Source organism: Lethenteron reissneri, chromosome 20 (assembly GCF_015708825.2).
Source record: "Lethenteron reissneri isolate LAM-NWPU_2019-01 chromosome 20, ASM1570882v1, whole genome shotgun sequence".
NCBI classification, from domain to species: Eukaryota; Metazoa; Chordata; class Hyperoartia; order Petromyzontiformes; family Petromyzontidae; genus Lethenteron; species Lethenteron reissneri.
The window spans coordinates 13,851,609-13,877,897 of record NC_083798.1 but is presented as its reverse complement, the minus strand read 5'-3'; the positions used below and the strand labels follow the sequence as shown (position 1 = coordinate 13,877,897).

The 26,289-nt window shown below is 45.0% G+C and overlaps 1 protein-coding gene across 1 annotated transcript; it reads right to left on the bottom strand.

Moving 5' to 3' along the window:
- Positions 1-706: 706 nt before the first annotated feature.
- Positions 707-19,685, bottom strand: LOC133344812 (uncharacterized). The gene is made up of 11 exons (XM_061555021.1): positions 19,410-19,685; positions 18,153-18,298; positions 16,725-16,840; positions 14,266-14,491; positions 13,428-13,580; positions 11,903-12,013; positions 11,286-11,453; positions 10,362-10,431; positions 7,411-7,607; positions 5,920-6,146; positions 707-5,369 (listed from the first exon to the last, which is right to left on the bottom strand). Exons 2-11 carry the CDS (start codon positions 18,217-18,219, stop codon positions 1,218-1,220), a joined length of 5,487 nt encoding a protein of 1,828 aa, XP_061411005.1. The 5' UTR covers positions 18,220-18,298; positions 19,410-19,685; the 3' UTR covers positions 707-1,217.
- Between the last annotated feature and the right edge of the window lie 6,604 nt (positions 19,686-26,289).

Genomic DNA, 26,289 nt, shown 5'->3' with positions numbered 1-26,289 from the left:
TGTTCAGCAGTTCGCTTGTGTGTGTGATGTTTCATAGCAATTGCTTGAACGGACTTTGAAGGTAAACTGATGTGATTTGTGAGTGAACATTGGTGTGTGTGCATATGTCATTTACACTGAGATAAAGAACACGAGTTCCAGAAAATATGCAAATTAGACATAGGGTATTGACCGTTTAAAAAAAGTCTAAGGGGAATGGCGGCCAAAGAAGGAAGCATACCCAAGAAGCAACGATTGCGATGAAATCGGCGAATGTGTAAAAGCTAGATGGATTATTACATTGTGTAAGCGATCTGCGAGCCACCCACACGCACACGCACCATGCAGACACGACATCTCCACTCTCACGACAACACGCACCAATCACACGCGCGGCCATGCACGGGACGGGGGTCAGGGGTCAAAGGGCAGTGACTTTACCCGGGCCAGGCGTGCCCGCCGTGGATGTGTATTGGGAGCGAGGGCGGAGATGGAGGGGTTAAAAGGGGCTGTGGGACGTGTGTTCAGGGTTGGTCTTGGAACGAGTGTTGTTGTGCGTTGGTGCAATAAAGAAGTGTTTTAACCATTCTCCGACTCCTCTTCAATTGTAAGACCTTGAGAATTGGTGACGGCTTTTGGGAGGCATTTATGAAGCAGTGGATAGATCATGGCTGATGATAGAATGTGAATATTGTGGGTGACAGAAGTAACAGCAAAATGTACTAAGTGGGTTTACTGCAAAACTTTATTTACCATTCTTTAAAAAAACACGCAATTTACCTTCAAAAATATTAAATGTAACTAACTGTCCTTATAAAATAGTAAATCTAAATCATGCAATTACTATGATACAATATGGTACAAATAGTAAGTCATTTCAACCAAAGGTTGTTGAGAATATACAGGTATGTACATGATTCCGACAGCAGCTGCAAGAATAAATTATAACATCGCTTTCAAAACAATAACTTGTGGATGTGTGAAAACCACCCAGAAAATAAGTAACCTAATATGGCAAGAACAAATGCATACTTTTAAGTTATAAAAATACTATAAGATGTATTTATGTAACGCCATTCAAAATAACAGCAGCATCAAAACATACACCACATGCTTACATTTTTTACATACAGTACAGTATTTGGAGAAAAAAAACTTCCATTATAAAATAGCACAATCACCTAAAGGGCATCTCACTAATGATTATGAAGTGGTAATATGCCAGCATATGCCACTTATTACAGTTTGTCATTCTCAAGCAGCATTTTAGTGTGCGGCTTGAGTAGAGTTCTGTGGATATTGGCTGGGTCATCTGCCGAGAGGTCAACAAATACACATTCTCGGAGCAGTCGTGAGGATTCGGGGGAGGTACTTCCCAACTGTCCGATTTGTTGCCTAGTCGAGTCCCTCGTCCTCTGACCTTGTACGGGAGATGTGCCCCGATCCGCGGGAGACGCCCGCTGCACAGACGTTGCCTTGCGCTCGCCGTTTGCCCTCTCCCTCGGCGGGTCCTTTTTTGATTTGCGCTTGCAGCAGAAAATCCACAAAACCACAAGCGTGTTGAGCAGCAGTCCCAGTACCAGCGTCAGAACGGCGTACGACCACCAGTGGGTGGAGGTGACCCTGGCCGCGCCCGCAGCTTGAGCGATGTTGAACGTGCCCTCGGCTCTGCAGGACAGCTGCCGTTCTTCGCACACGCCGACAGACGCCCCGGAATGGCTCCCGCACACGTTCACCCCGACGCAGTTTAGCAGCTGCTTCGAAACGGCAGGAGGATCTCGCAAGTGGCTCTGAGTGCTTCGTCTGAAGCTCATGACTACGTCAACGGGCCCATGTGGCTGATCGATGCTGTCTTTGATCTTGATCTGCAACACCTTCTTGTTGAGCCATTGGCCGATGTAGTCCTTCCCGATAACGGTGCTGAAATTGACCACTTTATCGAGCTCCTTTCGAGTAGACACGAGTGGCGTATCAGTATCCCTGTCAAACTCAATCGTTATGATGTCGCCTCTACTGAAAAAGTCATGAACTGGAATTGGAGCATCATTCACGTCAATTTTTGTTACCTTTGGAGTTGCATCACTAAAATGCGCAAAATAGAGTTCAATTGGATTGTTGGCGTGTAGTTCGTTATATTTTACAAACTCTGTTACATGAACGCTTGTGTCTTTTGAAACTATGTTGATTAAAAAGTCATTGCGTATAATGCGTTTAAATAAATTATAGGACTGTGAATATTCTACATTATATCCGTTGGATGAGTCAATGAACAACGTTAAGTCTGTTGACACTGGCATGGATGTCACGTTGCTTTGATAGTTCTCGAAATAATCTGATATCTCTTTAAATGTCTTCAAACCACCCGAGGCCTTTGTGCTCTTCAGCACAGAATTCGAATCCATGTGTATATTTGAGGACCCCACAGTCACATCTTCATGTCTATTCAAGCATTGCAGTTTTCTGACAACAAAGCCAGCTTGAAGGATTGCATCTTTGTCGACAATGTCACCCAGGTTTGCATTGCAGAACTCCAGTAACTGCGACTCGGAGAGGGGCGGTTGCAATGCGATTGTGATCATGGAGAACTTCCCTAAGTAACTCCGACCTCCAGACACGATCAGCGAGAGTGGCACGTGGTCATTTTGCACAACAACACCTGTGACTTTGGGTATGGTTAAACCCCAGGAGCCCTGTAAAGGTGGGGACCGGGAGACGGTGTGAGCAGAGGACATAGACGTTGTTGTCAGACAATATGGAGACCACCCAGATGCTGGCAAAGGATCATCATTCACAAATCCTCCGCATTGCCCCACGTCCCCTCTGACTGTAACCAAGCACTGGTCTATCCGATTGCTGTTGAACTCTGAAGTAGTTACATTGAGCACGACGATCACAAACTGCTTTGGTGACAGCCATGTGCCAACATAGTCTGACAAAGCAGGGTCCCAGCAGGTTGACAGATTAAACATTTTATCTATGTCTTGTTTGGAAACAAGTTTTCCTCTTTTTTGCAGAGGCGGTAAGTTGGTGTCCATGTCAAATTCTACAACCATCATGTCTCCGCTTGAGATCTTTGAATCGGAGTGCAGAGCGGCGTTTTCGCTAGATTTGGTTAGTGCGGGAATCGCTGTGAAACTCACAATACTGGGGCCTGGGTTGGTGACCTGAATGGAGACACTGCCCTTGGCACAGGCGCGCTTTTTTCCTGCCGACGTCCTATCGCAGACTCTGAAAGTGAACCAGTCGTATCCTGCACTACCTGCTGATGCTGTGTACTTCAAAAGAGGACGCTCCTCCTCATCTTCCAACTTTACAACTCCCAACTGCGGAGTCTCTGTGAGCATCAGGGAGGTAACGTCAAGGTCCGTCGTGCTGCTTAAGCCGTAATCACTCGGGTTCAGGCCGAGACCTAAAACAAATTGAGCCTGGGCATCATCGGGGTCGTACAGCACCATTCCTGGTGTGGAAAGGTGACCCTTAGACTGGTTGTAAAAGAGCCAGCTGAACAGCTGAAAGGTGGTGCTCTGATGTGTGAGCACAATTGCCGACAGGGGCCGAATTACTGGAGGGTTGTTGACGTTCAACACCAGTATTGTGAGTGTGCCCATCCCACACCCCGGTCTGGTGCCACTAGCCTGGAGGCCAGACATGCGATGAACTCTGACTTGGTTTGCCTCTCGTTCACACGGCGCTGGGAGCTCCGACTTAATGTACAAAGCCTGATCGGCGCAAGGATCACAGACCATAAACTGAATGAGCTCTGGGCCCACGTAGCCTTTGGCGGGGCTGAACACCAGTGACGCTCTCCCATTGCTCGAAACGTGACTTCCGGAAGGCAATGTGAGGTTTTCCTGTTGAATTATTCCGCCGCTGATAACCAGACTAAACGTGAGCTCATCTGCCGCGTGATCCCTGTCACTGAAATACATTTGCATGTCTATGACTTGCAGGCTGTTTTCTAATACTTCGTAAGTGGCACTTTCACACACTGGTGAGTAATTCACCTGCAGAACACTGATGACTAATATTCCGTATATGTATCCTCCATTGCCATCCCTGTCCACCGCATAGTGCATTTTCTCCACCCCATGCTGACCTGATACCCCTTGGATGGAGATTATTCCAGAGTAGATGTCGTACTTTACCCTTGTTATATTGAGTCCATCTGGAAGGATCTGAATGTGCTGAGGCTGCAGGTTTGGCATCTGTGTGGCGAGCTCGTGTACAATAGCAACCGACACTTCAGAGCCTTCCAATAGGGTAACGTTCATGACTGGCATGACTGACACCTTTTTGTTCAATATGAGGTCATTCAGAAGCAACATCTGGGTTGGGAGCCATTTTATATGGAGACCTATTTCTAGCGTGTCACTCCAGTCTTCCCCATCCCATGCCTGCAAACTGATGTACCTTTGGGCAAGGCTTGGCCGTGGTGATGTGTTGTTGTACTGTAGGTTCGTGAGAATTTGTGTGTACTCGGAGGCACTGGCTTTCCTGCCATTGGCCTCCACCCTGGCCACTATCTCTATGCTGTATGGGCACAATGAAAGAACATTGACAGAGAAGGCAGGAGGGATGGTCTTCTTCACACTCAGTGTTTCATGGCTGTGCTGGCCGTCTGATCGACAGTCCCACTCAGCTGGGCTTGTTGCCGGTGCGTATCTTACTTTTGCCCTGACAGACATCATATATTTGCTGTCCAAATCATAAAGTAAAAGATCATTGAAAAACACTGGAGAAGGGCCGTGAGCTACATAAAAGTTGACAGACTTGATTGGCTTGGAAGATTTAATCACGGGCCGATCGTTGACAGATTTCACTGTTGCGTATGCCGAAACAACGACCTTTCCGAACTCCGTGTTGTTGCTCTCGTTGAAGTAGGAGATGTTGACGCCGCTCTGGCCACTCATGCCTGCGCTGCGGCCCGTGTTATCCCACGCCAGGACACCCAGTGAGGGCCTGTCGGCGTGCGGCCTTCGATCCCCGTTCAGATCCAGCTCTGTGTTGAAGAGAGGCTTCGGCACAAAACGCACTGCGCAGGAAACGAGCAGGAGGGCGGCGTTGTCCACAGACGTGCCACCGATCTCCGTCCACCGCCGTGGCTCATCGCGATCATCGGCGTCGCAGGAGAACTGCCAGCGACCGTGAGAGTTGTCGACGGAAACGACTGCCACTCCGCGGTCATCCTTAGGGTCCGGGTCGGACCAGTGGCCCCAGATGGAATCGCGGATGCGCGTGCCTTCCCCTCCTGTGGATCCTTCTTCCGTGTGGCCCAGGGACAGCGCCGCGGTGTCCAGGCTCGGCGAGTGGTTCACTGGGGTCACTTGAACGAGCACCGTGCCCTCCCACTGGCTGTAGGCTCCAAATGGGGTGTACAGCTTCACGTTCACCTGCGTCACGCATGGGGTTTGTGGAGAGGATTGCAGCTTAATTGTTGAAATGCGCAAATGTTGCTATGTAATCGGTGATGCTCACCTCACTCGTATTAAAAAGTCATAGATATATTATGATAGCATAACTGTAGATTGTTTCAAAGAAAACTGGAATCCAGCCAACTGGATTCTAGTTTAGGATTACTATTAGAATACTTTTATTGTTACATTATTATATGCCCTGGGGGGGTAGACCAGTGGTGGATCGATTAGTGCAACTGCACGAAGAACCCAGGTGACTTGAATAAAATGTTTTGGCCATGGCAAACACCAGTGCCGAGTGGTCAAAACTGGTCCTGGTCACCCCCCCCCCCCCCACCCTACACAAACTTGCACTGACCAGCATGGTGACATTTGGTGAAAAAGCCCCCCCGTAGACAACACAGCATGTGGATGCCTTCATCCAGAAGTGGATTGACAAAGTGGTTGTAAATTCCGATTCATATTATTGTTATGGTATACGGTAGAGTATTATGAATGAAGCGAGTGAAATTAGAGACGTTCTTACCCCACGGGTGCCAGCCTTGCGGCCATCTGTGAAGTCCCAGGCCTTGAACCTGAGCGAGGCCCTGCCGGCGTAGTGCAGGCGCGGCAGGAAGCGCAGGCGGTAGAGTTCATTGGACCATTCCTCGCCCAGAAGCATCGCGTCCATGAGCGCCAGCGATGACTCCAGCGCTAGCCACGTCCCCCCACCATCCGCACTGTACTCCCATTGGCCGTTGGTGTTCTCCACATCTGTAGGACACAGTTTGTGTTCAGTAGGGTTGGAGTATGCTCGTCGAAGGATCGATCAGGGTGATGATAATGATCATAAGATCCTTATGTGCTAATTTTTGGGTGGAATACTTGGAGACTTTGTACAGATGGAATCCCAGTTTTGTAGGCTTGAGCTGCAGTGTGGTTAAGAGGTGGCAGTAGAGCTATTAATTTTTTCATTTGTACATCCTCGTATGCATGGATTTTTTTTCTGGGTGCCATGGTTTCCTTCCAGTTGCCAATTATGAATGCAGTTGGCCAAACATCTCAAAGCAGGACCCTCCTGAAAAGAGTCTTGAGAATTAGTGAAGCTTTTCTGTATAAATCAATGTTTATTATTGTTTGGTATACATACAAAAATATAACATAAACCATCATCAGGCCATGATCTGTTGCAGGTTGAAGGCTTCTTCTGCAATGCAACAATACATCTGGGTCCTGCACATGATCCGATTTCTTTACAGCACCTCCGCAGTGGATGTCATCTTGGGCGTGCTATATTATTTGACCACCACTCCATCATTAGTCATCATCTGTTCGAGTAAACATGTTCTGCCAAAACCCATTTACTTTAACAGTCAATATGATATATCTAACCAAGTTAAGCCCTCTAAAGCATGGTTCCTCTTTCTGTCTCACAGAGTATTTCAAAGCATGCAGCTCTCCATGTTTCTTAGCATACTTTTCCCATGTCTCACATATCTCATATGACACTCTTTGTTTGGTTTAAGTTGCTTGGACACTGTTTTGTTAATGCTTGTCTATGGGTGCAAGGTGCATTCCTTTTTGCAGATGAATCTGGTGGACACTTGGTCACCCATGGTTATTTCTGAATCTGAGGAGTGGGATTTATCGTGGCCCTGGGTTTTATCATCACAGCAAGCAGTCGGGGTGGCCTGAATCAATGTCACCATTGATTCGCTCTAGATTGGGTTACAATATTTGAGGTACAACTTAAATACCAGGAAATATCGTAGGAGGAACAATATCTTGCAATACCGGAATAGAGGATAAGTGCATGTAAATGCATTGTCTTGAGTGGAGTATGTTTATGCAATTGACATTAACTGGGACTTTTAATGCAGATTTTCCAGGTCAGCTACCTCAAAAAGTGTACATTCTGGGAAGTTTGAGTTCGAGACTACCTCTAGCGCTAGACACTGTGTCATGGTACAGCCACAATTAACGAGCCGTCTAGGCCACACACATGGCCAGGAGGTTCAGGACGTGTGCGGTCATTCACCTGTGACAGCGACGCCGAGAGCCTGCGCAGGCTCAGTGACATCGGGGTCTCGGCAAATGTCGAGTAACAGTGTGATGGGGTCCCCTGGGGGTGCCAGGGAGTCCTCCGCCACTGTGCTCAACCACAGCGGCTCGGGGGACACCCATGGGGCGTCGTTGACCGAGAGTACCACCATGGTGATGGTGAGCATCTCGCGGCTGTTGGATATACACGGGACAGAGCAATGGACACACAGATGGACAGGTCAGATTGGACTTGTGATTTTAGTGTGTACACCAAGGCAGCCAGCGCTCAAGGGTTTGTGATAAGGATGCTGTCCCCCCATCCCCCCTCCCCAATTCAAGGCGCCACGGTTGGCTTCACTTTGGCAATGTAGGGACTCTCCCACATACAGGATAGCAGACCTGTTCACATACCATGGCAGGGTTCGTGTGGGACAAGCCCTATCTGGTTCTGTATCTATGCAGTACTGGCTGCAGCTGTGTGTATGGGATTCTGCCTGCCTCCACTGCTTTTTGCTAGTGCTCAATTCACAACGGCTAACGCAAGCTGGAACGCATTTCGGTTTCTGCCAGCTGGTTGTTTTTGTTTTAAAGGTGAAATCAGATCGGCTGAAAATATTGCCTTGTTTTTTTATTTCTCACCACACACTGATTTTTCCTTTTTGCTACATGATATATAAACACATGTTGAGTATTTGAATATGTGTTGTAAAACTCTAGAATGGAAAACTACTAATTGTTTTCTTATTAAGCATTGTTTACAACAATAGTAAACAATTTAAATGATTTTATTTCATAATCAGCCAAAGTCTATCTTACTACTGGATGAAGGCTTCCGCAATTCGCCGACGCTCACAGTCTCGTGATATCACAATCTACCTCGCTTCTGCGGATGAGCTGATCCCATCGCTCCATCTCCACAGTGGTGGTCCTTTCAGCGTATACCTTTCCTTTGGCTAAGACTCCGTTATCAGTCTCGACCACCGGCGAGCATCCCTCCTAGAGATGTCTCCTACCCAAGTCCACTTTAAGTTTAGTTTGTTGTACTTTTCCCGCACCTCCGATTAGCGCGGTTGGCGATGTACCATGCAAAAGAGGTTCAACATACATACATGAGAGACAGCAATACAATGTCTCTCATGTGCATTTGTTATCTGATCCATGTGTTACTCATTCTGTCTCTCAGTGTAATTCTTAACATGTACCTCCAGATGCTTCTTTGTTTCATTTTCAGCATCTGTTCCATTTTATTTTCAGTGTTTACGTTTCCAATTTATATGTTATAGGAGATGATATGCACTGCCATATGAATGCCTCGTTTTTTATATGATCAAGGTCAGTTTTCTAAAAGTGTTCCCGAGCGGTGACGTCACGAGGGGGTGGTGAGGGGGGTGCGGACCGCACCGGGTCACACCATCAGAGGGGGTGACATCATCAGAGGGGGTGACACCAAAATTACTGTCTATAAAAATTTTTTTGTGCAGTGTTTCAGCAGCATTTTTTAATAAAAAATATCCCAGTAGTTAGTTATAACAACACAATTGTTCGTAAGCCCAGCTTACATGTAGTGTATAAATATACCTACAAGGCTAAAACTCTATGCTTATTTACTTTTGTAACCTAATGCGCTCCGGTCAGAGCTGTCATTGTTACCCAATTACAATGACGCTTCGAGTCACGTGGTTTCGTCTGCACGCGCAACAAGCACGCGCTCTTGTTTTCGTCGCTGCTGGTGTTTTTATAGTCGCTGATTTTGTCAAGTTTTCTGGTGTTTTAGCTACAATATTGTGGTAATTAGTATTTGTGAACCTATATCAAGAACTCTTTTGAGAATGAAGTAGTAGCTACATCATGGGACCTCCTTTGCCAGTACTAAAAAAAGGGGAAAACCTATTCTCAAATGAAGTAGTAATTAAAGGAAATATTGTAATTTAAAGGTGTAATTTTAATTTTGCTAGTTGTTTATGCCACTACTATTGCCATTACATACAGTGATATATGGGAATTACGAGTAACATTAGTACAAAAAATATTACTAAGGATTCTATATGGTCTGGTACGGGCGGAGGTCCATTGGGGGTGACACCATGAGTTACGCACTGGGTGACACCAACCCTAGTTATGCCACTGTTCCCGAGTGCTCTTGTTCACCCTCTTGAATGTAATACATTTGATCCCCGCCCGCCTTCAGTAAGTGCCCGATTTCGATGTGTTTTTCAATATTGCGTTCCTCCCACAGATATCTCCATTTGATAAAGCCCGCTTTGGGCCACCACAGAAGCAGAAAATGCCAGCCTCAGACCAGCTCTTCCCAACTGGTTTCAGCAGGGAACATTGCAGCAAGCTGTGTCTCAACCTGACGGTAACAAGGTGTTACTGCTGAGTCTGGTTGGTGAAAGCGAGTCTGTGGCCGGCACTTTCTGCTTTTGTGGAGCTTTGAAGCACATTTTATTATGTATACAACACTAGCAATCGTCATCAAGTGAAAAAGATATTCTCAGCAGCTCTCCCGCTATAATTTTCTCCTGATAACAATTGCTTGTGTTACAATCGAAACGTGTTATTGTTATTATTTGTATTATATGGTCTATCTACGTGCTGTTACCGAAAGACCCAAAGAATATGAATATACAACTACTGTCTCAATCATTTTTTAAAATATATAACATTTTCGTGAATGAACTCGTTTTAGATGATGTTTGTTTTACTTATATTTGGCCAAACTTTGCATACTTGCTTATTATCTTATTACATCGTTTCCTCAAACTCATTTCCATTCGCTATTGTCATGACTATGATTTACAGCACACATATGAATATAAAATATCAATAATGTATTTTACACTATTTACACAACTCTGCTGTGGCTCAAAGCAATCAGATATAATCGAAATGCTACAGTAAACATTGCACGTGTGAGTGGTAAGAGTGCTAGTTTCTGGTTGGCACCTGAATGGGCAAGAGTCATCCACAAATGTGGCGTTCACCATCCCTCCATCTGGGACTGAGGCAGTGTGTCCTGCAATAAACAAGCCGTCAATGTACAGTTGTATTACATATGTTCAACGTCTTCTTTCGCACCGTACGTAGCCAACTGTGCCAATCGGAGGTACGGGAGAAGGACAACAAACTAAACACAAAAAGCAGTTCTAAATTAATTAGATATCAATTTAAATACCGCATTTGGGTGAAGCGGTCGTTACCACACTGCATTGCAAACCCAGTGACCCAGGTTAATTTCCTGGCAACTGCTAACATCAGTAGCGAGTGATGTCTACATTAATTTCTGAGCCTCCTCTCACTTCACAAACATGCAGTTACCAGCGTGGTAAACTATGGCCAAGTAACTCCATGACCGACACAGCGTGAGGAAGGTCTCACCCAGAAGTGCATTGATGAAGCACTTCATAATTGTTTATTACTGGAATATAGTAATCTCAGTTTATTAACTGTGCATAGTATTGTTCAGAAGCAGTGGACCTCAGGACCATTTTAAAGGTATCATTAATGTGTCCCAAGGGGAAATTAATAAGTAAACAACTATCGTTTTAGCTTGGATGGGTGTCATTGAAACAAGTTGCACCAATAGAACAAGAGACATTTCATTGCTCTATATTTTTGTGCTAAGTACATTGCGAAATAAGTGTATTGGTATAAGGAATCACTCTATTGCAAATAAAGCCTTAAATAAAGTTTAGCATGAAATTCAAATCTCCCATTTCATAAAAAAAATTCTGCCTGTCCATTGTAAGCCAATCACAAATGATTTAGAACAACATAGCAATCTAACCGACCTGTGGGCTATGCACACTGGAGAATCTAAAACGTGTCATTCTGTTTTGTGAATTGGGTCCGGTAAGCGAGCATGCGTACCGGTGCTGTCCCACGCGACGACGCTGACTGTGGAATTGCCATTGAAGTGTGGCGCGGGCAGGAAACGCAGGAAGTTACCCCAGGTGGCTCTTAGCGCCACAGAGCGCCGGAGCAGCGTGGAACTCCGGTGGAGTCGCCTATCCGGACCGGAGCTCCCCTCCGACATGGCTGTGGGGACCCGTGGTCAGGTCAGTGGATGCACAGTATTCATACAATACAATTACAAAGGTACTACACATGGAGGGTTGGCGGATCGCACAAATGTAAATTTCCCGTCCCGTGGCCGTCTAAGTGCCATACCCTGGCTCACCAGGAGAAGACAGTACAGCAAGTGGACAAATCGCCGTCTGTTTCCATTTGTACGGGAATAGAGTGTTGCCTCTTCGCACGCGTGGGCTTTTTCAGGGCGCTCTGGTTTCCTCACACTTGTACCACTTGTATAATCTCATTATTTGGCTAAAAACATGTTAAAATAGAAACCCAATGCAAAACCTTCCTTAAAATGCTTCCTATGACTCACTGTGGGCTTTCCTGGATAAATAAATTAGTGTTACATAAACACACAAAATAAGAATTTTCCTGTAATAATAACCTCGAAGCTGAGCTGCTTTGCGTACCTTTCCAGGAGCCGGGCCACGTGAGATACTCCCATTGTCCGTGGCTGTTGTCGGCCCCTACAATGGCGATGCCCAGCTGGTCCCCGGTGTCCGTGTCGTTAATTAAGCTACCTGTAAACACATTAAGAAGGCTTGTTCATGAAAGCCATGCAATTGATGCCACACATCCGACTGTCACGTGTCCACCCTGACCAATTAACCGCCCACACCCGGTGCGTTATTTGTGCGTAATGGTGTAACTTGTACATTTTATATCGATTCTCACAAAACCAGCCTTTTCACATACAGTATGGTGTTCGTAATCTCCCGTACCATCGTTTACTAACTTCTATAGGACAGTGAAAAGTTTACCCATATTTACAGCATTTTGCGTTTTATTTTATCCAATAATATTTTTTTGCATTATGGTGTAACTGTAAAATTGTATAGATATTTACATATCTGATCTTTTCACATATCAGCCTATACCTCAGAGTTGGATATGCGATGTTGGGCTGTATACAGTACATATATGCACACTTCCGATCGTAAAAAGAGCATTTTTTGGCAGATTAACATTGGTATCAAATATCCTTTATTTCAGTTTTTTTATCAGAATTATAAAAATAATAATTATGGAGAGCATCTATCATGGGCCCTACCCTCACCTACCCTCAGGCATGAAGGTGACATGAGGCAGAGAAAATGATTACATCACAATTTGTCTTACATTTAACATTGTTTACTTGGGAGTTATTAAACAAGAAAGCAGTGCGTTCTGTTAGCGCCTTCCCATGCTGAAAATGAAGGGTATACATAATCTGGTGTAACTATCTCCCTTTTTACATAAGATAATTGAAATAGTTTTGAACAAAACATTTACATTGAATAAAATACTTCCTTAACTACCTTAAACTTACATTTCAGACTTTAAGATGTAAGTATTCATAGTATAATAATCATGAAGTGGCTTTTTACTTGTGCGTATTGTTTACCAATTAGGACTGTGATTCAAATAAAAAATTCATTGTCCACCTTTCTTCATAAGGGAGAAATGCTCTTTCATACAAAGCCATGATGTCGGACGTACTCAGACACTAACTTTTCCATCCACACTAGATTGGTGACTGCATTCGCTCTAATATGGCATACCAGTGATTTAATCCACAAACAAAGTCATCCTTTCTCAAACTATAGATTCAAACACCGTAAAACTAAATGACACCTCACATGTATTATTTAAATGATTTCGAAACGTTGACTGTGAGGCTGCCTAATTTCCCAAACTACCCACTCACATGTAGGCTAAACTAACATTGTGCTTTTTTCTTCTTGGTTCTTTCGGTAAAGTCACGTAGAAGGGAAGTAATAAAATAATAAAAATAAAACATAATATTATTATATTATTATATTAATTATTTTATTTTATTATGTTTTATTTTTATTATTTTATTACTTCCCTTCTACGTGACTTTACCGAAATAACCAAGAAGATGAATTCCTGCAGTCATGAAAGCTTTAAATCGAAATTTAACATTGTGTTTACCAAAGAGTCCAAGAACGGTGTGTGGGACTTGGCTCCACTTGTTGGCGTTCTCCACTGTGTAGAGCGTGTGCAGCGGTCCGTGGTTGAAGAACGGCGAGCGGTTCGTGAGCCGGATGAGAATCGTGGTGTTGAGGGCAGCGCTAACGCGACCGCCTGCATCCGGAGGGTACGTGCTCAGGTGAGTTTCGCGTGTTGTGGCAACATTGTACTTTGACCGGTAAACACTCCGAGGGACCTAATGAGGGTGATCATTCACGGATTGATTTGATCCAATTTTCCGTTTATCCAGCATGTGCTGTTTTTTTTTTCATGGGTCACGAATTACGCTGGGGCTGCACGCTCCTTTTAATGTTTTTATCCCAATTGTATTTCTGTTTTACAGTTGGCATCACGTCATGTCATAAAGACATTTCTGTTTGGAACTCGCCTAGCAAAGAGTGCACCAGCCTGTATGGAAGAACGGTTTCAAAAGATGATGAAGTTACACACCTATCTGTGCAGTCTCTTCAATAGGGCTCTTTACCCCCATGAGCAGCACACCATTTAGATACCATGCTAAGGCTGTTCATAGAATATCAATCAAACTCACATTTTTATTTTTCAGAGATTAAATATGCCCAAGTAAGTGAAAAGTGAAATTCGGTACGATGTTATATCTCTCTTGGTCATTAGCGACCAGGCTAAGGCCATCATTCGCTACACTTGGGAATACCAATTTAATCGCAAGTGGGCGAAACCTGGATTCGAACTCTGGATCTCAGCAGTGGAGCACCGGTCCGCTGACACGGCAGGGGCCCCCTACGCCACCCAGCCGTTTGTACCCGCGTCGTCTCCTGACCTGTCCGCACGGCGATGACGTGGACGTGGCGTGGCCGAGGGTCCGGGTTGTGCTTGAGGTTAGCGTATGTCAGCGCAGCCAGGGCCCTCTGGTAAGCGTGGGCTCCGTTCAGCTCCAGCAGGGTCAGCGTGCCCTCGGACGACTGCACCCAGGGGACGCCGGGCCCGCCGTCCTGGCCCGTGGAGAGGACTTCTGCCTGCCCGTCCACTGCATTCAATATGGAGGCCTGACCGAGAAAGAGAGATGGTTTGGGCCTGGTTTTTACGTCTCTGCGTCTCTTTGTGTTGAAGTCTCACTGGAAATTTCGCTGCTCAAGAAATGTGCATGCGTGGAGGTGACGTTATGCAGTGCTTAATTTCAGCTGGAGAAGTCCAGCATATTAATCCGCAGATTATTTTGACACATGCCACATCCATATTGCCAATATCATATTATTATGGATAGGCAAACGTTGTACTTTAGTGGGAGTGCCTTATGTTGATAATCACTACTTCTTTGGTTGCAACATTCCGGAAAATGTTGAGTGAGAAATTAAGCCCTGACCATGTGGCTAATAGAGACCTTCATTCACTAATACTAACGATTTATTTGTTACTTGGGCATGGTTACTCAGGCTGATGATGTTTGCTAAATTTAATTAGCAATATATTTGGTGGTCGGAATAGCTTAATTAAGACTGGAGGGAGGAGGTTGGGAGTCTTTGTTTCAATTTGATATCCGAATACTCTTAATGCATAGGATGTGCCTATATGTAAGCCTATAACTTTCGCCATTGGGTGTTTGCAGAAAGCTACGAATAGAATAAATATCTCTCTCATGTTAAAGAGAGGCCACAGTATTGTCATTAATGTAATATATATGTATTAAATTCAACTACAAGCCTGGCACTCTGTTGGAAAGCAGCCCAGTAGTAACTTGATTCAGCAGTATCCAATGGCACCATATTACGCAGTCTGAAATAATTCCCAACAAGGCTGAGTTAATAGTAAACCCAAGAGCCCAAATTAAAGCCAAGTTGCCAGACGGCTCGGGTAAACAAATGCCGCACAATATTGTCTCATCTTACTCAGTCTCATAGCAGGCGCCCTTCATCTGTTATGAACTCGTTTAATTGTCGCTCTCGGGGGAGTCATGATACAGAAGCCTCACAGCTTTCCCCCTTAGAAGCATTCATTGCTGTTGCTACTGATGAATCAGATTCCGTTTGTTTTTAACGTTACATTTTCATACTTTCATTTCCCATTTTCCAGCCATTGTTTTGCTCCCCTCACATTATGTTGAATGTAGATTTTTCCGATGGTTTTGCTTGTTATTTTCGTAATCTCAAATGTACTTTTTTCCGAGTTGACAAGGCACATAATGGTATTTTAAAAATGCCATGACCTCGTAAAGCCAAAAATGTACTGTCCTCCATTGTGCAGTTCCTGACCATGTGATCCGTCAAGCCATGACCCGTCATTGTGTGTCCCGTCACTGCGCGACCCTGCAGTTGCTTGACTCATTATTTTATTGCCGATTGGAAACGTGGCCAGTTTTATTTCCGCTTGTGTATTGCCCCCCCCCCCCCCCATGTAGCCGTTTGCGTGTCACAAGCAACGTGTTGCGTGTCACAAGCAACGTGTTGCGTGGCACAAGCAACGTGTTGCGTGTCACAAGCAACGTGTTGCGTGGCACAAGCAACGTGTTGCGTGTCACGAGCAATATGTTGCGTGTCACGAGCAACGTGTTGCGTGGCACGAGCAACGTGTTGCGTGTCACAAGCAACGTGTTGCGTGTCACAAGCAACGTGTTGCGTGTCACAAGCAACGTGTTGCGTGTCACAAGCAACGTGTTGCGTGGCGCAAGCAACGTGTTGCGTGGAACAAGCAACGTGTTGCGTGGCGCAAGCAACGTGTTGCGTGGCACAAGCAACGTGTTGCGTGGCACAAGCAACGTGTTGCGTGGCACAAGCAACGTGTTGCGTGTCACAAGCAACGTGTTGCGTGGCACAAGCAACGTGTTGCGTGTCACAAGCAACGTGTTGCGTGTCGCAAGCAACGTGTTGCGTGGCACAAGCAACGTGTTGCGTGGCGCAAGCAACGTGTTGCGTGGCACAAGCAACGTGTTGCGTGGCACAAGCAACGTGTTGAGTGTCACAAGCAACGTGTTGCGTGGCGCAAGCAACGTGTTGCGTGGAACAAGCAACGTGTTGTGTGGCACAAGCAACGTGTTGCGTGGCACAAGCAACGTGTTGCGTGGCACAAGCAACGTGTTGCGTGGCGCAAGCAACGTGTTGCGTGGAACAAGCAACGTGTTGCGTGTCGCAAGCAACGTGTTGTGTGGTGCAAGCAACGTGTTGCGTGGCACAAGCAACGTGTTGCGTGGCGCAAGCAACGTGTTGCGTGGCACAAGCAACGTGTTGCGTGGCACAAGCAACGTGTTGCGTGTCACAAGCAATGTGTTGTGCAGCTCGCACTCGCCTGTATGTATGCCATTGTCCCTCGCTGGTCAAGAACTGTGACTTCTCCTTTGAACACGCGCACCGGCGACAAGCCCTCCACGAACGTGGCACTCGTTGCACCTCTGTGACTCAACACTGGCAAAAAGAACCGTGGCATTGTAAGTGTTCATACTCTTAGTAGACGTACCCGTTATATTTCACGGGACACTCAAGACCTGACCTCAACATGATACTGGAAAAAGATCGATTCGAGCTTTTGAATGCAAAGCTTTCATTTTGTTGAAGTACATTTCAGGAAACAATCGGTGAATGTTTAAAAAAAAATGCAAGACAACAAAATTTAAATAAACGGTGTTGACCTCTTAAGTGTAACATCTGAGACACCCAATTAAAATGTATTTACATATAATACGTAGGTTTTCGCGACCACTATTATTCATGATTACGTTTTTTTTGGTAAGATCATGTAAATGTGTCGTAAACCCATCTCCACCCGACACAGCCAATTATCAAGCCCACCGATGTGTTGTAAATGCTCACAAACACATCGGTGTGCTGCAGTAGTCACGAATTGGCACGTTTTTGTCACGTGGCAAAACCTTAGTAATTGGCAGTATCGGGTGGAGGTGGATTACGACACATTTATGCGATCTAACCCAAAACAATTTTATCGTTAATTATTTATTTCGTTAAAGCCTGCCGATTAGGTTTACAAACACGGGCAGTTGAGAAGAAGAACTTCACACGCAGAGGAATCTAAATTATGTATTTACTCTACTTTGTTGTATTTCCGTGAGAATGATTTTGCTGTCATTGTGAAAAAATATGTTTCGTTTGCGATAATCATAACAGTGCATACATTTTTAAGAGGCATTGCGGCCATTGAATTTGTGTTAAAAAAGTAAACACTGTAAAAACAACAACACTGCCTTGACCGTGACCCCTGTTCCCTGCCACTTGTTTCAAGGAGGAAGCATCACACGTTGCTGATGTCAAACATTACCTTATGTCAAATGCGCTAAACGAGGAATTCAACAATTTTTTAACCTGTCATATGAGTCTAACCAGTAATGCAGAATTGTTCCATATGTACGCATTGTACGAACATATCTCAAGGCGCATTATGGTGGAATGTTTGCACTCTAAATAACCGGACCCGTAAAAAGTTGAATTTCTCCCTTACAAGTTAAATGCAAATTAAAAGAGTATATTACGTGCATTAAAATACAAACAAATTTAAATGTGCAAATATATACAATACAGTCCTTACATTTAAAATCATATACTAACTTAAAATATTGCAAAGTCGCTAAGCACGTTGTTTCTTATTTGTAGAATGACGGAATGGTTGGGGACAAAACACAAACAATATATTTTCCGACTCGTGAATTTCAAGGTTAATGTAAACATCCACACAAGACAAATGAGGGTGAGAAGGCTCGCTTACCTATTCCCGCATAGATGCCGTCACACATGAGCAGCATCACACACAGGATTCCTGACGGTCGCTCCATGGTCGAGTGGTGCCGTATAAATGGTAACGTCTTTTTTTTTCTTCAAACACTCCTTTGTTGAAGCGTGAAGAAGAAGTCTCTGTCCCACGGGGAGTTATGGGGAAAACGCCGGAGAGAAGTCACGTCAGTTACACTACGGTGTGCTTTAGTTTGCGTGTAATGCAGTCGATTCTAAGTAACCCATGATAAATAATGAAGAGCTTTGGGGAGAGTGGTGGTGGTACAGTGGTGCTCACACTGCGCTATGAACCCACAAACCGGTTTGAATCCAGGCCATGGGTAATATAAGTGGAGAGTGATATATTTACCGGTGCTGGGAACTCCCTCCCCTTTGCCAGCCTGCACTGACCAGCGGGATGAGGTTTGGTCAAACAACCTCTACGACCAATACTGCGAGCAGTGGATTGACAGAGGAGTGAACATATTCTTGGTTCTTTCGGTTAAAGTCACGTAGAAGGGAAACAATAAAATAATACAAATATTAAACAGTAAAATTCTCACGGCGTTTCGACTGCTGTGTTGCAGTCGAAACGTCGTGAGAATTGTATTGTTTCCCTTCTACGTGACTTTACCGAAACAACCAAGAATATGAATCCCTGCAGTCACGAAAGCTTAAATCAGAGGCATGCACGTTTAAAACAAACTTTTTATATGATCAGTGCCGATTGTTTAAATCGGCATTATTGCAAAATACTATTTCTGTTCCTTGATTTTAATTATCGTATTCAATTCTACTCAGAGACAGATAAACAATTGTTTTCGTTTAATTCTCTCATGACACATTTGGTAAGAGATGAAACACTGAGTTATACCATAAATAAATAATTTGCTGACAAAATGAAAATCACCGATGAGCTATTTCACGTCTCTTGTAAGAAGGAACACTTAGCCGTGGGAAAATTAGAGCAATGGTGAGTGTAATTCTCCATGCATTACCAACAGTGATGATACATTATGATAATTGTGCACCTTTTACATAAAAGACAAATGTTTTTGTTTATAGACAACAAATATCTACAATTGTGATTTTACTTTACAGAAATGTTTAGCTTTTAAAGAGGCCATTTTATTTCAAGTACATCTCCATAAATCTTCAAAGTGTTTTTTTTTTACTCTAAAACTATGCCGCAATTGCGTCTACAAAAAATACAAATACACAAATCGCGATGCAGTAGTACTTGAAAACTTACGACGATATTTTCCTGACAGATCTTCACAGTCGCTCGTCTTGGCGGATCATCTGGTGGCAGTAAAAGCCCAGCGTTGATCTCGGCACCGTGAGACCCAGGGAAGGCATCCCCGTGCCTCGGGGCTGTTTGCACGCCTTCCCGTCGATCCTCGTGTCACCAAACCGAAGCTTTCCCACCAGGTCTCTTTGGCTTCCACTGGGAGGTATTCCGTAAACCGCACGCCGCCGCCACCGCCACTCGCCCTGGCAAGTGACAGCACGCGGTCCGCCTCAGATTTTAAACTCGTCCCCGGCAGCCAAGTGTGTTTGCACAATAGCCCAATCAGTTCATCTCCTCCGCCGCCTCTCCCCCCACACACACCCGCCTCCTGAGTCTCACCTGCCATATGGTGCGCTTCTGTTGGCGGGGTGGAGGTGGGGGGCGGGGCAAGGCGGTGGCAGGAGTTGGGATGGCGAGAAACAGGGACCTCTGCTTCTTGCTCACAGAACAATCTTTGAGGAATTGTGCTGGTATTGAGTGATTGCGTTTTGAAATCGGAGGTTAAAACAACAGGACGGAGGGGGGAAAAGTACTGTATATACGCTAAACATTCAAATGTGAACGTAATAATGTGGTTGTTTCATTTGATATCCTTGGGTCGTATGACACTGATGTAGAATTCTCCAAAAGCAGACATCGACTTCGGTACTTTATGGTAACAGGGTTTACAATGTTTTGCGGGGTTACTGTCATTTGCATTCTTAAAACATTTTTCAAACAATAGGACATCCTGTAATGCAGGTCAGCGTTGTGCTACTTCTATTTTTAAAACAATGATAAGTGTGTGTGTGTTCAAATGAAAAATAACTCAACATCCGCATGCAGACCTGAATTTATATTTAGAAGTTTTTTTGGCAGAAATGCGAGCACATGAAAAAAATATATAGAACTGTAGCTTATTTATGTTTGGCTTCGTGTGTTTACAATATTTGATTATCTTCTGCAAATAATGTTTTAAATGAATCAATTTTATTGGATTTCAACCTTGAGTTGTCCGACAATTGTTTTAGTAGCCACAGCACGGTGCCGTCTGCATTTTTAGACTCTCCAGCAATTTGTCTTACTTCGTGTGACTTACGCGGTTATCCATGCGCAGAGGAGTCCATCTTAACTCGCCCATCTTCTCTATTAAACACAGTTGTAGGCAACTGCTCCGATTGACCTCCAGGGATCAAGACAACATTTATTCCTTATGTCAACTTTAATCTGTGTTAACACACACACAGAATACGCCCATGTGGACGCCGGGTTTATGTTTCACTCCGCTCCCACCCTCCACCTCGTGTCTTAGAACCGCGAGCACCTGCCGCTCAGGTGTACGCTCAAACACCGAGAGACGGGCCACCCTCAAGACAAATTTCCCCGAAAATGCAAGCACCTGCCACTAGCTCCCCCACCCCCCGTCCCGTGCTTTTCCTCTGCCTCCTTTGTAACCAATGTGTCAACTCATTTCATTCTCCCTGGCACCGATCAGTTTACACGTTTTGCACCGCAAACAATCACGGCTTACGCTGGTGTGTTAGTTTCGGAGCAGCTGACAACGTTATACTCCTGTAGAATGGGTTTTTTTTGAGTAGCAGAATAAAGAAACAGCCAAAATGGGAGGGGCACCGTGGACAACACAAAAGAGACAGAAGAGGGTGGAAGAGGTGACTTTACACAGCTGCCTTTGTGCAAAGTGAAAGTAAGGTGGGAGCGCTGGGCAGCCGAGGATTGAGTTTGTACGGGCACTGGGTAGAGCAGAAGGGGGGGGGGGTGCAGAGCCAAGGGTTGCACAGGAGTCACGTTTCACGCTGACATGAGGCAGCATGTGTCATTTAGACCGAAGCAGGTAATGAATTCTTGATGACTTTCGCAGACGCTGGCGAGTGTTCGTGCGGGCGGGCAGGGCTTTGCTCGTCTGGCGCGCATCTGATCTCGGCACACGTCGAGTGATTAGCGATCACCTCCGCACACGTGTCACTATGCTGGCTGGCCCACGTGGCACAGGTGCCATAAATCATTTGCAACATCTTGACTCAGGGCGCATACGCAACAAGGGTGCGCAAATCGCACTTCCCTGGACTTTCTTGACGCACTGGGAGCAAACTTTGGTAAGGACGAAAATAAAGAAAAATTAGCGAACCGTCGACGTGCATCACGTTGAAGAGTTAACGGCGTGTCGCCGCGTGAGCTCGCGTGCCGATGATGAGCATTACGTGCACTTCGATGGAAATCCTTCACGGGATTTTACACCGGTTTGTTTTCACAATTAATGTATGAAGGAAGGAAGGAAGGTGCGTGGTGCAGTGGACAGCCGATGCGTTCTGCACGTGTGCAGGGACGTGCAGGTTCGACGGACGTGGAGAGATGAAAGGTGGCACGGGCGGAACTGGCCCCTTCCGTCACGCTACGGGAGCCGCCCCGCGCGGCCCAATCGATTTCACCCTCGCGCCGCGAATTCTGCGCTTCCAACCCGAGATTCAGGACCACTGCAAAAACGATCGTGGCTCCCTCCAGGATGACACCGCTCGTATCTTTGATGGGTCATTGCGTGTTTAAATTGCCTGTACATACTGTGCGTAATCGGAGCTTCCCGTGGTGCGATAGTGAGCAAACTGGGCGTTCTCTCTGCATGACGATTGAAGCCATAGGCAGGACTATTAAATCCACCCCACTATGTACACCCAGCAGCGTAAATGGGTGCACCACAGATAGTTTATCGGCAGGTTGCGTGTAGTGGCCTAAAGTGTGGTTACTCCCAATTCTTCAAAGACGTCTTACCAGCGTGGGCCAGCAATGGCATGAGCAAGCATTTATTTTATTCAGGTGGAGTGGCATCTCAGTAGTTAGTGGACTATGCTATGAACCCGGTGACCTGAGTTTGATTCCCTATCACGGCTATCATCATAGGCGAAATATCTGAATGCGTCATGGGTTTCCCCCCTTCACAACCTGAACGGACCAGCATGGTAAAATGTGGTAAATACAACCCGCAAGAGCAATAAAGCAAAGGGATGCCCTCATCCGGCAGTGGATTGACCAATTGGCTGTAATTTACTAACTTACCATGTATATACGCTATTCTGCTTGTTTACCCACATTTCATACTGACCCTTCTGGCATTTGTTGTATACGCAACGCATCCTGGTGCAGTCAAGTGATTGGTGTTGATATTTTAATTAAGCACTCAAGTCATTATTGTGCTCTTTCAAACGCTCCGTCTTCATTGATCCGGAGCCAGTATTGGAAGTTCCATCATCTTGTGGGGATACCCATTCTGTCACTGTGCCGACTACTGCTGCCTCACCAGGTGGTGCTCATTTGAGCAACACCAGAAAGATGATGATGGTGGGCTGAGTCGACTGACAGATTCTTGAACTCACGACCATAGGGGTCATGAGCTCAGTGCTCCACTGACTCAATTATCCTGGTTGTTATGCATTTTTAATTGGGCCAGAGTAAAAGAGAGATACCTATGCCAATAAACACACAAGGATAGTCGACACATTGGATATTGTTTCTTCGTTCGCAATATATTTGGAAAGTGCATGCCAACATAATAATGATTATGACACCCATATTAAACAACATACGATCGGACTATTGCCATGGCAGTGTGCTGATGTGTCTGTAGGTATCAGCTTTGTACAGCGCATAGGTAAATAATGGAAGTATATTTTAACATTATTTTTTTCACTGCAGTGTCTTCTTTCAAATAAAAGGCCCACTGATAGCTTTGCTTTCATGCTACACTTTGTTCTTTGGCTCAGCGTAAGCGGTTTAAATGGGAACGTATCTGGTTGTCTTTGCGAGGCACCATGTGGGTTCATAATGTTCATCAGTCGAGCGGTCTAGCGGTGTCTTTTTCACACATTTTTATGCGTATCATATAGCTGCTCAGTTCAGACAGGAATTCTATTTTATTATGACTTGGTTTATCGATTGTTTTATGATGATTTAGAGTTTACACTAAGATACTGGGACGAATATCCTTTTATTTAATTTTTTACTCAAATAGATTTTACTTAAATGTTTACAGTATATTCTTGGTTCTTTCGGTAAAGTCACGTAGAAGGGAAATAATAAAATAATAAAAATAAAACAATTAAATTCTCACGACGTTTCGATTGCAACACAAGCAATCATCATCAGCATTCCAAACGTCGTGAGAATTTTATTGTTTTATTTTTATTATTTTATTATTTCTCTTCTACGTGACTTTACCGAAAGAACCAATAATATGAATCCCTGCAGTCACGAAAGCTTTAAATCGAAATTTGCTTACAGTATCTTAAGACACCCTTTTCGGATTTTGAACGATCAATACTAGAATTGACAACGTCCCCCCCCCCCACATTTATTGTAATTCCCAAATCGAGGTGATGTATAAAGCGGACAATGCATTGGCACTGTGGTTTACTGAGTTCGGTGACCTGAGTTTGATTCCCGGACATAGGTAACGTAAGTGGTTTCTGAATAGACCCGACTGACCTGCATAGTTGAGTATGGTTGAACAGCCCCCAACGATTGACATGGCATGGAGAGTACTTCACGAAGCAGTATATTGAGAATGAGTAGGAGTGCAATACACAAGTGTACACATTCCAATATAATCGCCCTGGCCAGGTGCACGGGCAAAGTGTCCTGTCTAAAGGGTACTCTACTAACCAAGCATTGGACAAAACCTCAGTATCAATCTTGCTGAATCTCTACTCTTAAAGTGTTCAGAGGCAATGATCTACTTTTGTTTTTGGATGGCAACATTTTCATTCAGGTAGCTTTAATTATATGTTTTGTGCTCTGATTAAGAACATTTCAGTTACATTCGAGTATGTCATGAATACATGTTTATTGTATACACAACCAAGATGCCTGTCGATACCAACAAACACAATCGAAAATGGTTGAACACAAGCGGAAAGTTCAATCAAAGACAACACTTGTTAAGTTTCACAGCACTGCCCCTGTTTACCCACAAACAAATGAAGAACAAAGTAGCTGATTACAAATGACGATCACAATCAATCCCGATGCCTTGGAGTGACGCCTGCAATTAGAGGGGCGCTGCATGTTGTGTGGGCAACTGTTAAAAACCATCAATTACGCATTCCCTTGTTAATCACTTCAGTCCTGCTCACCCCCTCCCCACCTCCTTAAAATGCCCTCCCAAAACAACACGAAACCTTTAACGCGCCAAAACATGTGCGCCACTTGTACGAACACGAGCAACATGCAAGAAAGTGCTCGCTCCCCAAGGTGCCCCCCCCCCGTACAACTCGCTGAGCGGAGCGCGCTCTGTTGTCGGGCACACGCCGACCTCAGCGGGGGTCTCCCAGCCGGACCTGTGAAAGCCATCTAAATCACGCGGCACGTGTTGCCCGGGCGCCCCCCTGTGATGTGACACACTCCACCCCCGCAGGTGGCCCCTGAACCTTTGGGGGCTCCGTCTGCTAACACAATTACCCTCGGGCGCCCCAGCCCCACTTAACTCCTCCGAGGGGCCACGGAGCTGCGGCCAAAAGGCAACACGGCCCGGTGGCCCCGAGATGGAAGATTCCGCCTTCAAGACGACCGACGGCACACTCCAGAGCGGACGCAGCGGTGCGGGACCAGGGCAGAGGTCAGCCGAGTGAGGTCACTGAAGGCATACCTATGACTGTATAGTTGTGGTTAATTAATGGCTCTGTTAATTGGATAATTTCGGCGGTGGTTTGGGCGCTCTCGGCACAAATCCAGCGCAATCGACTCGTGTCCATTGCACACTCAATGAGGACATCATTAGCTATTTTGGCAATAGCATTGTTTTAAATACACTTTCATGATGTTTCATACATATATATTTTATTTAGACTAGTAATATATATTTTTTGCAGGATCAAGTGATGAAATAAAGAGGTGAGTGATTACAGGTCGGAATACTTTAAGAACATTTTATTTGATCATGAAAAGTGGGACTGGCGTGGTGTGGCGCTGGTTAGTGCACTGCACGATGAACCTGGCAACTTTTGTTTGAGTCCCAGCCACAGCTTACATTGATGGGGTAGTGATATCCGAATCGGTCCTGGTGGTGAGTAATATCCGAACTCTGTCCTCCCATCAGCAGCCTGCACTGACCAGCATCGTGACGCATGGTCAAACAGCCACCACGACCATCCAGCAGTTGATTGACAAAGGAACGTTATATTTATGCACGTAATCACGACTAATCTCTATGGAACTTTACACTCAAGAGTTTGACCTCATCCTGTGTTTATTGAATCAATGCGTGTTTGAGCATAATTAGCCTCCTGTGCAATCCCATTAAATCCATTATCCCTAAAGTGTCTTGACATGAGTCTGGCAGCGACGCACTCCCGTTGTTTGGAGTGAAAATAGACAGAGCGGCAAGCACAGCAGCTGAAGAGACAAGCACACGTGCAGGCCACATGTACGGTTGTTTTGGCAGCAGTGTGCAAATGCGTGGAGGTGGCGGTGGAACAACAATGCAGGGCCACATTTGTGGGAGGGTTTTTATTCATTAATTCTGCAACAGGCCTCATTTCTGGGATATTTCCACTGCTTATGATTGTGTTTTAATAAGAAGTGAAACTCGGAGACAGGATGAGCAATTCATATCACATATCCTGTTTACAGTGGCCCCTTGGATAAAGCACATGATCCACGGGGTCATATAGGATGGGATGTAAGCGGCACACTGAAAATACATGACAGCACTTTCAATATTATCGTAACTTTATAAGTTAACACACTGTGAAGGAAAATGGCACAAATAATGCAGGAAATATTGGATATTGTACAGTGTCTTTTTTAATACGAGAGCTTGATATATCTTTTTTACAACTGTTACATATTTGGACAT